General features: G+C 36.1%; 2 protein-coding genes and 1 pseudogene across 2 annotated transcripts; 1 reads left to right on the forward strand and 2 right to left on the reverse strand.

Annotated features, from left to right (window-relative positions):
- Window positions 1-25: 25 nt before the first annotated feature.
- Window positions 26-1,511, reverse strand: LOC122601864 (annotated as a pseudogene).
- A 1,526-nt stretch (window positions 1,512-3,037) lies between these two features.
- On the forward strand, window positions 3,038-7,986 carry LOC122599169. The gene is made up of 3 exons (XM_043771626.1): window positions 3,038-3,774; window positions 6,554-6,717; window positions 6,812-7,986. Exons 1-3 carry the CDS (start codon window positions 3,132-3,134, stop codon window positions 7,868-7,870), a joined length of 1,866 nt encoding a protein of 621 aa, XP_043627561.1. The 5' UTR covers window positions 3,038-3,131; the 3' UTR covers window positions 7,871-7,986.
- Window positions 7,987-8,737: 751 nt separating this feature from the next.
- Window positions 8,738-10,948, reverse strand: LOC122599170 (pentatricopeptide repeat-containing protein At1g62670, mitochondrial-like). Its single transcript, XM_043771627.1, has one exon. It carries the CDS (start codon window positions 10,664-10,666, stop codon window positions 9,041-9,043), a length of 1,626 nt encoding a protein of 541 aa, XP_043627562.1. The 5' UTR covers window positions 10,667-10,948; the 3' UTR covers window positions 8,738-9,040.

Below are 10,948 nucleotides of genomic sequence, written 5' to 3' on the forward strand. Positions count from 1 at the left end.
AGAGAGAACAACTCGTGTCCATGGAATTAATAAACTGGCATTGAACTACAACAGATACAAACATGCTAGTCATAATTTCGTTATACAGACATACTCCAATGACCTTAAACATGTAGCACAAATCCCCAAAAAGTATTTGGTGTACTTATTTCCAGCTTTCTATGATTTGTTGGTACAATCTTCAATCTCAAGACTTTTTCATTTCCAAACTACTGGGCTAGGCAGAAAAACCTAGGGCCACCAGCCAATTCTTTTGGCACTAGTTTACGTATCAACTTAAGCAAAGTCTTTTGTAACGATCCAGCAGCGATCTCATCAATAAGCAACGATAATGTTGAAACATCAAGTGAGTAGCCTCTTGCATCCATTTCCTGTAAAAGCATCTCTACATCAACATAGCGCTTGTTCTTTAGATAACCTTGGAGAAGGCGGTAAGTAACATTATCTGGTGGGCAACCGCTCTCTTCCATTTGAAGGAACATCTGCTTTGCATCATTTAGAAGACCTTCCCGACACAAACTACTGATCATGACAGTATATGTCCAAACAGTAGGTTGCACACCTTTCACTGCCAAGTCTTGGAAAAGATTTCTTGCAATCTCATGCATCCCGCATTTGCTTGCACCATCAATAAGGATATTGTACACTTCAACATCCGAATTTAGCTTGCTATTACCCATCAACTTGAACAAAGAAAGTGCATCTTCTACCTCATGGTTGTTGTAAAGACCGTGTAAAATTATTCTATAAGTGCATTCATTTGGGATTTGGCCTTGTGCTCGCATCTCATCAAAGAGTTCGCGTGCAGCTCCACATTGTTTAGCCGTAAACAATCCTTGTATCATGGTGTTGTAAGTGACTGTATCGGGTTTCAGGCCTTTACTAGTTATTTCATGAAACATATGTAAGGCCTCATCTATCATCGACTTCTTGCAATACCCATTCGATCAGTAAACTGCTGTAAGCAAAAACATCAGGGAGGATACGTTTAAACACCATGGCATCAAAAACTGTTTTTGCTTTGGTCATTTCACCTTGCAAACAGCAACCATCTATGAGTGAACTGTATGTAATTATGTTCGGCTCCTTGCCTTTCTCCACCATGATGTTGATAACACTCTCTGCGTCTTCCGTCTTACCTTCTTTGCATAACGAATCAACTAGTATGGTAAAGGTGTGCACATCCGGAGAGATCCTATAATCATCCATTTCTTTTAGCAACTTATACACCTCATCCCACTGACTTAATTTACATAGGCCGGAAATCAAAGAGGTGTATGTGATGACATCTGGTTGGATGCGTTTTTGAAAGACCATCTCTTTAAAAAGCTTGAAAGCAGCTGACAACAACACTTGATGGCACTATTCACAGTGTAGACACTAACAGGAAGGCCGATGGCACACATATGGTTGAAGAGATGAATGGAATGTGAAAAATGATTCATTTTGGTAACGGAATTCAGCAACTGATTAAATTTCACAACAGAAGGAAGAGGGGTTGTCTGAGACATTTGATCGAACAGGTGGAGGGCATCTTCCAAATTGGTGACTTTTTGATATCTATATTTAGTAGGAGGAGGGTCCTGATCGTAAAAATAATTAACAGGGGGAGAGCGGTGAGGGGGTAAAAGGGAAGAAGATGAAATGTTGAAAAAGGAAGGGTTATTTTTTTTTTTGGATTTACCTCCTTTAGAATGTTTTTTTTTTTTTTTTTCTACGGCAAACTTATACTCGTACTTTATAAAATAAAAATAAAAATTAAATTCTCTCATGTTAAAAACAACTTTTACCTATCAAATTGTGATTGGATAAGCTAAATGATTAATTCTCTTAGCCTATAAATCTCCTAAAATTAAATAAATATGTAAGTGAATTTCACGTATTTTTTTCTAATCTAAACTCTTAAATTTACACATGTTACCATTTTATTTTTTTCCTAATCTAAACTCTAGAATTTTCACATGTTACTTTTTTATTTTATGAATAAGGAAAATTCATTTCTCACTAAATAATAAACTACATATTTTTACATATAAAGATTACAACTTAATGATTCTAAGTTGTTTCCCGATTAAAAGAATCCTTATATATAAAAAAAAAATAAAAATGGACGAGAGCAATTTTTCTTGTAATCATTATCCCTTGAAACACTATGTTTTTGTTTAAACGATATTGTAAATACTGAGAGCAAGGTGCAATGGATTACCGTGATAAAGTCGATGTAGCGATGTGGGGGCTATTCGTATGTAGTGGTGATGTTTTGGTTGAGATCATTTTACTATTATGATCTTAATGTTTTTATTACCGAACTAGATTATGGTGTTTCTCTTTTAGTTTTGGATAATAATGTCAATAAAGAAACTCATTAAATATAAGAAAAACTTTATTTGAGATTCAAACTCATGATCTTATAGTCTCTCTAGACCTTTTCCCACCACCAAAATACCGCTAGGCTATTAAGCCATAGACAATCTGTTTCATTCTAAAGGTCAGGAATTGTTACATATTAATTGTTTTACAACATAGACACAACTATTTTAGGAAGACAATGGTAATTGCTTTAACAAACAAACTTGTGTAACCTTGTACTTAGAGTGTAATTTGTTTGAATCATGATGACTACGAAGACGGATGGGTCTTTAGTTTAAGAAGGTGAAACTCGAATTGTTGGGTGGGTGGTTTTTAAAGAATTTTCATCAGGAATGAGAGTTGTCCAGTTTTTATCAAAGGGTTCAAGATTACGAGCGGACTTCATTTCAGTTGTGATTGGAATTTGGATCATAAGGATAAATTTAAACACTTATTAAGTATAGGGACTGAAATGTAAGTTCCTAAAGATGGAGGGAAAAAACATGAACAAAGTTAACTCACTTCAGTCTGAACATATTCACTATTTTTGATCAATAAAACACTATCAAGATTCAAGATTTCAACTTTGAAATTTCAAATCACAAGAAACCCAGTTGCCAATACTTGCCATTCACACTCAGGATTCAAGATTTAACATTAAAGGTTATTAATTTATTAATTTCCCACTCTCTTGATTATTTTTTCCATGATTTTATATTATTGATTCTGCTCAATAAATAGTGAAATTAGGGGTTTAGTTTTGCTCAATTAATGAATTAATTATGATATATAAAATGGCAAACAAAAGAGGATTAGGGTTTTACACTCTGTTACTAATTGTATCTATATCAGCTCTGTTTATATATTCTGTGTATAAATCTTCCTTAATTTCCATCTCATCATCATCAACACTCATAACTCCAACTTTCGAGAAACTCCAAAAAGATCCCAACTTTCAAAACCCCACAAGTTTCAGCCTCACTATCAAAGTATTGACTTACAATCGCCTAGCGTCGCTCTCGCGGTGCCTGAGGTCGTTATCCGCTGCTCATTATGATGATGAAAGGGTGAACCTTCATGTATTTGTTGATCATTTTAAGGTTTTAAATGAAAAAGATGAGAACTTGGATCAGAAACTGAATGAATCGAGAAAGATTCTTGCTTTTGTTGATGGGTTTGAGTGGAAGTTTGGGGAAAAGATGGTGCATTATCGGACTGGGAACGCTGGCCTCCAGGCGCAATGGTTGGAAGCATGGTGGCCTGTTTCGGATGACGAGTTTGCATTTGTGGTGGAAGATGATATTGAATTGTCGCCTTTGTATTACAGGTTTTTGAAGGGTTTGATTGTTAATTATTATTATAATGCAACAAATTATAGTCCATGGATATATGGAGCTTCTTTACAACGGCCGAGGTTCGTGCCAGGTACCATCTTGTTCTAATGCTTTATGTAGATTGATCTTGTAGAATCTGCTAGTCTGACATAATATGACTACATGAGTTAACATTATTGTGATCGATAAGTTTGAATTCTGGAAGTCATTCGATTTTGTACTTCAGCAAACAATCTTGGGTACTTTAGAGTGTATACACTTTTCACAAAGGCGGAATGCCAGAATCTGTACTGATGTTGAGAAGTATCCTGTCATAGCGTGTTCAATTTGAGTGGATAAATTTGGGGTTTTCGTCATTCAACCTTAACATCTTATGCGCTAAAAAATGCCCAATATCCTAGAATATATGTAGAGAGAGGTCAATGAGCTCAATATCTAACTTTGGTTTGCTTTAGTTTTTAAGTATAAATGGACCGCTTTCTAATTCTGTTTGACAACATTTCTTAAGCTTTCTACATTCAGCTACTAAATCGAACACTGTAACACTGATGCTAATATGCTACTATAAAGTTATGATAATAACAGAATCGATAACATTTATGAGTTCAGAAATAGGTTGACTATCAAAGTCAATGCTACTTTACTTATGGTATGCAGAGAGTGTTAGTTGTGCTTAGAGATAGATTGTTTTTGGAAGTTGATATATAGGTAACCGGAAAATTGAGTAGTTGGTATATATGTAAGCCATGATACTTGTGAGTTTTGAAATAGGTTTGACTGCCAAAGTCAATGTCACTTTACTTATGATGCAAAGAGTGTTAGTGATGCTTCGAGATTAATTTTTCTTGGAATCAAATATAGGGATTATGGCACTAGAGTGTAACAAACTATGACTCAATGGTTATGTAATGTAGCGACCTTTCAAATTGGCTATCTGATGTAAGAACCCTTGATTTTTGTTCTTTTAATGTACCGGTTGACCTGTTGTACCGGTAGCCGGTAACAATGTTAATTTTACTTTGGGATTATGGCACACGAGTGTAACCAACTATGACCTAATGGTTATGTTATGTAGTGATCTTTAAAACTGGCCATTTGATGTAAGAACCTCTCATTTTTGTTATTTTCATGTACCGGTTGACCTGTTATACGGTCATGGTTACGGTTGTGAGTTGTGAACTCCGACGAGATGGATGGTGGATGGTATTAGACTCCGACGAGATGGATGGTGGATGGTATTAGACTCCGACGACGTTGTAGTGGGTGGTCTCAGTCTCATTTTTTCTTCCATGCAAGAGGTGCGACCATCTCTCCATCGTCTCCACATCTGGACACGTGCCACCGCTGACAACTACAAATAAAATAAACAAATGTCAGCCGCCACCCAGACAACCACCGTCGTCATTCTCTGCCAAAATCCCCCTTTTTTACCGCATTGTAAACCAACCTTGTTGGATCTTGATAAAGGTGGGGATGAGATGTTTGGATCTTTATGGTTAATAATGATGGGGTGATCATAACACAGTCTGATTTGGGGGTTAAGGTTTGTCACCATCAAAAAGTGAAAGAAATTAAATTAAATTGATTTTAGGAAAAAGATTTGGGATTTGTTCTCGAAGAGGAAGCAATGGGACCATAGCTACGTACAGTGCATTTATAAATGTATACATCATTCTATATCTAGTTTCAAAGTTTAGAAGTGGAAGTTATATCATTATTATTGAATCGTGTTCTAAAATCAATAAATGTATATATGTATCCATCTATATCTAGTTTTGAATTGTGTTCGGGATTGAAGTTAGACATTGAGTTACAGTTTCACATTTGCTCTCCAGAAAAATTGTTGTTACCGAAGATAGTATCGGAAACTATCTGAAGAAGATGACCGGAGTATAAAGTCACCGGAGTAACACGGTAGCATACATCGAGTGATCAAAACAGAGAGGTTCTTACATCAATTTAACACTTTCGTAGGTCACTACATTACATAACCTTTTGCTCATAGTTGGTTGCACTCCGGTGCCTTAATCCCTTTTCTTTTTTACGTCCAACGTGGAATTACCGGTTACAAATAGGATGTTACCCGGTTGGATACATTAAAAGAACAAAAATGGAAGGTACTTACATAGGATAGCCAGTTTGAAAGGTCACTACATTACATAACCATTGAGTCATAGTTGGTTACACTCCGGTGTCATAATCCCTTAAATATATAGCTAGCCTAAAGATTGACCAGTTGGTGTATATATAACATAATCGATAACAATTATGAGTTTTGAAGTAGGTTTGACTGACAAAGTCAAGGATACTTTATTTTGTGGGATGCATAGAGGGTTAGACTTATTTGTGCTTAGAGATTGATTTTTCTAGCAATTGGATACAAAGGTAGCCTGAAGATTGAGCAGTTGGTGTATATATAAATGGTAATCATTATGCTGGAAAATAAGGATTTCCTTGGTATTAATTGGCAGTATCTGTGCTCTTTAGTTTGTTATGTATTTGCAGATGTGACCTTTTTTAACTATAAATTGTAATTGTGCTTGACAAAACTGTTTCTTCTTTATAAAAAATTAAAACTAGAAATAGAAATTGAGTTTACCGAGTTGAAATCATAGTTTTAATATTAGTCAATTTGTCAAAACCCAGTTCTAATGAAAGCATACTCTTGTAATAAACCGTGGAGACATCAATAAAGAGGTTGGCAGTATGAATTTTGTTCACAAGATTTGGTTTGGTTTTTTAAGAGGAAAGTAGGGACATAAGATGTATGTACTTTTTAATTATAATCATTGTTAATATCTCTTTATGCACGACTTTGCGAATTCTTGTGGTCATTGTACCTTTTAAGTTTGATCAGCCTATGATGTCAGGTAAGCATGGGAACAAAATACACTTTAACAAAGAAACACAAGTGTTCTTGTATCAGCTTGTTGGTACTTGGGGTCAGCTTCTATTTCCGAGACCCTGGAAGGAGTTTCGTTTATGGTATGACACACATAAAACCAAAGGCATCAAACCGATTATTGATGGCATGGTAACATAATTTATATTTTGAGTTTAGATTTTAAAAAATGGAACCCAATATTCTGTCATCTCATTAAGTTTCATTTTAATTACTTCATGTGTAGGTGACAACGGGGTGGTATAAAAAGATGGGAGACAAGATATGGACTCCTTGGTTTATTAAATTTATTCATGCTCGGGGCTATTTTAACATATACACAAATTTCTTACACGAGACATCGCTTAGCACCTCTCATAGAGATGCAGGTGTTAACTATGGGAAAACAGCAGGACCAGACTCAAATCTGATTCAAGAGAATTTTAGTGAGAGCCCTTTTTTAAAATTGGAGCCTTTAAGAAATCTGAAGTGGTATGATTTCTGTTTCAGAGAAGTAATTCCTGATCGAGTTGTGAAGAGTGTCCATGAACTTGATCCTGTTCTAAAATCTGCTCAACGGGCAAATGCTCTAGTGTTTGTGAACATAGATCAAACATCAGAGATATTTACCCATAACTTGTTGTGTCACTTTGAGAGGCTTAATGTTCGGAACTATGTATTCATGGGACCCAACTCTGATTTCTTGCTCGATCTTTCAAGACGTGGGCATCCCGTGATCAATGTTGATAGATTTTTTGACAGCATCAAGGAATATAAATCAATTAAATGTGATAAAGAGATTATCGTGAAGGCCTATGTGATTAAGAAAGCATTAGAAATGAAGTATGACACATGGATGTTGGATCACAACATGCTTCCAGTCAAGGCGGACTTATTTCTTGGCTCAATTAAACTTGACTCCACTGCTGACTTTTATGCTGGGAAGAGATTTGGGCTTTTAGTTGCCAGGAGTTCTGGATCTGGATTTTGGACTGATCGTTTTGTTAATGAAATTGCACGAGTGGCTGAATCCAACAAGGGTAAATATGAGACCAGTTTTGGGGTCTTAGCAGGCAAGCTATTGGAGATAAAAGGTGGTAAGTTAAAGTGGTACAATGAGGCTGAATTTAGTGCTAAAATTGATGTAGGTAACGATCTCGGAACCTCATTAAAGAATGACACAAGTGTTGCACTTTGGTTGTCTGACATAGGTCATGATTTAGTTCGAAATAGACTTACAAGTTTAGGTTTGTGGATTATAGATTCTGAGTCCCATTGTACAGCTGTTATATGTCATCTGTCATAGCAATTTGTTCTCTAAGCAATTTTTCTAGTTTTTTTTTTAATTTGTAATATTTTTGATGAGCAGGTCATTTGTAAAACATGTAACAGATGCATAATTATCCAGTTTTGTAAGAATTATATGTAGCAATGTGTGAAGTAATATGAGTACTCAAGTGTTTATTGAATTACGAGTTTACTAGCTAAACATATACTATGAGATATGAAGTATAGAAGTTAAACTATGTAGACGTGGTTATTACTGCATAGAATTATAGCAGGTCAAAGCGGCATTTTGCTTTGAAAAATACATTGGAAGCAGTTGGTATATATACATAAAGAAATACATATATTCACTGTTCAAATGCCTTCCTAGCTCGACTGGAAGTTCTTAGTGTTGTTTAAAGCCACATTTTACATGTCAAAACTCGTCACAGCAGATAAAGTCAATTAAGTTGGCAAACATCCTATCTCTATAGAAATAACAGATAGAACTAAGAGAAATATCATACAGCTATACTAAAACAGGTTAACATAATTAAATTCATGATTTTAGTTACAGCAGGTAACATTATTAAACAATGACTGGTGATTGCAGGTATTGGTCGTTGCAAGCACTAGTGTACTTGTATTTAGTATGAAAGATTGGTGATTGTATAGAGTTTGGATAATAGTATATAGTATAGATTATGTGCAGTTGGAAGATTTGTAAAGTATATCTACAGAACTCGATATAGTTTTTTTAAGAACTCTTAATCTATTCATAAAGTAGAAAAACAGGGGATATATGGTTGATTCTGTCTGCAGAACAATAGTCTAGGTACAAACAAAAGCAAAAGTAAAAGATAAATTATGACAATGAGATCATACATATCCAACTATTTTCGCCTTATAAAGTTTGAGAAGATATAAAACATCAAGGAATAAATAGAAAAACAAGAGGGAATAACTCATATCCATGAATTAACAAACTGACATTGAACTACGACATATAAAAAAATGCTAGCGTCATAAATTCGTTATACAGAACTAGTCAAATAACGTTACACATGTAGCAAAAATCCCCAAAAGCATACGAGTTAGAAAAACCAGTGTACGTATTAACTTAAGCAAAACCAATCTACCTCCTATGTTTCGTTGGTACACCCTTCAATCTCAAGCCCCTCAATCACTTTTCATTTTCCAAACTACTGGGCTAGGCAGAAAAACCAGGGCCTCCAACCAATTCTTTTGGCACTAGTTTACGTATCAAGTTAAGCAAAGTGTTTCGTAACAAGCCAGCGGCAATCTTATCAATAAGCAACGATAATGTTGAAACATCAAGTGAGTAACCTCTTCCATCCATTTCCAGTAAAAGCATCTCTACATCAACATAGTGGTTGTTCTTTAGATAACCTTGGAGAAGAAGGCAGTAAGTAACATTATCTGGCGGGCACCCGCTCTCTTTCATTTGAAGAAACAACTGCTGTGCATCACTCGGAAGACCTTCTCGGCAAACAGCACGTATCATAGCATTATATGTCCGAACAGTAGGTTGCACACCTTTCACTGCCAAGTCTTGGAAAAGATTTCTTGCAATCTCATGCATCCCGCATTTGCTTGCACCATCAATAAGGATATTGTACACTTCAACATCCGAATTTAGCTTGCTATTACCCATCAACTTGAACAAAGAAAGTGCATCTTCTACCTCATGGTTGTTGTAAAGACCGTGTAAAATTATTCTATAAGTGCATTCATTTGGGATTTGGCCTTGTGCTCGCATCTCATCAAAGAGTTTGCGTGCAGCTCCACATTGTTTAGCCGTAAACAATCCTTGTATCATGGTGTTGTAAGTGACTGTATCGGGTTTCATACCTTTTCTAGTTATTTCATAAAACATTTGCAAGGCCTCATCTATCATCAACTTCTTGCAGTACCCATTCAGGAAACTGTTGTAAGTAAAAACATCAGGGAGGATACCTTTAATCACCATGGCATCAAAAACTGTCATTGCTTTGGTCATCTCACCTCGCAAACAGTAACCATCTATGAGTGAACTGTATGTCATTATGTTCGGCTCCTTGCCTTTCTCCACCATGATGTTGATAACACTCTCTGCGTCTTCCGTCTTACCTTCTTTGCATAACGAATCAACTAGTATGGTAAAGGTGTGCACATCCGGAGAGATCCTATAATCATCCATTTCTTTTAGCAACTTATACACCTCATCCCACTGACTTAATTTACATAGGCCGGAAATCAAAGAGGTGTATGTGATGACATCTGGTTGGATGTGTTTTTGAAAGACCATCTCTTTAAAAAGCTTGAAGGCGTCATCTATCAATTGGTCCTTGCAAAGACTATCAATGATGGTGTTGTATGTAACTGCATTAGGTTTACAGCCTCTTTCGTCCATCATTCTAAGCAAAGAAAGGGCGGTAACATTGTCGCCAAACTTGCATAGGCCTTTGATCATCGTGGAATACATAACAACATCAGGTTCACAGATTTTGAGTTTAATGAGTTTCTTAAATAATCTTTCGGCCTCATGGATCTTGTCTTCTAAGACGAGTCCGTCTAAGAGTATACTGTAAGTGTGGACATTAGGTACAATAGATCGTCTAAAGCAGAGGCCAAAGAGGGCAAAACCATCTGTGGTTCGACGCAGCTGACAACAACACTTGATGGCACTATTGACAGTGTACTCATCAACAGGAAGGCCGATGGCACACATATGGTTGAAGAGATGAATGGCATGTGAAAAATGTTTCATTTTGGTAACGGAATTCAGCAACTGATTGAATTTCACAACAGAAGGAATAGGGGTTCTGAGTAACATTTGATCGATTTATTAGGAGGATCATGATGATCGTAAGAATAATTGAAAGGGGGGGAGCGGGGGGTAAAAAGGGAAGAGGATGAAATGTTGAAAAAGGAAGGGTTTTTACCTCCTTTAAATTGCTTCATCATGAAAGTGGAGCCGCCGCCTGATAAAAGGCTTCTTCTTGTGTTATTATTAGAAGACATCACCACCGTCTGACCTAATTAATAATCCCTCTTTCTTTCTTCTTCAGCCGGCCGGAAGAAGAACAAGTATTTTCCTCACACTTTTTTGCTTGCT

Source organism: Erigeron canadensis, chromosome 5 (assembly GCF_010389155.1).
Source record: "Erigeron canadensis isolate Cc75 chromosome 5, C_canadensis_v1, whole genome shotgun sequence".
In the NCBI taxonomy this organism is placed as follows: domain Eukaryota; kingdom Viridiplantae; phylum Streptophyta; class Magnoliopsida; order Asterales; family Asteraceae; genus Erigeron; species Erigeron canadensis.

Coding starts and splice junctions, on each gene's coding strand:
- LOC122599169 (XM_043771626.1), top strand. CDS start 3,132: ATGATATATAAAATGGCAAACAAAAGAGGATTAGGGTTTTACACTCTG. Junction 3,775..6,553: donor ACGGCCGAGGTTCGTGCCAG/GTACCATCTTGT, acceptor CTATGATGTCAG/GTAAGCATGGGAACAAAATA. Junction 6,718..6,811: donor AACCGATTATTGATGGCATG/GTAACATAATTT, acceptor CTTCATGTGTAG/GTGACAACGGGGTGGTATAA.
- LOC122599170 (XM_043771627.1), bottom strand. CDS start 10,666: ATGTTACTCAGAACCCCTATTCCTTCTGTTGTGAAATTCAATCAGTTG.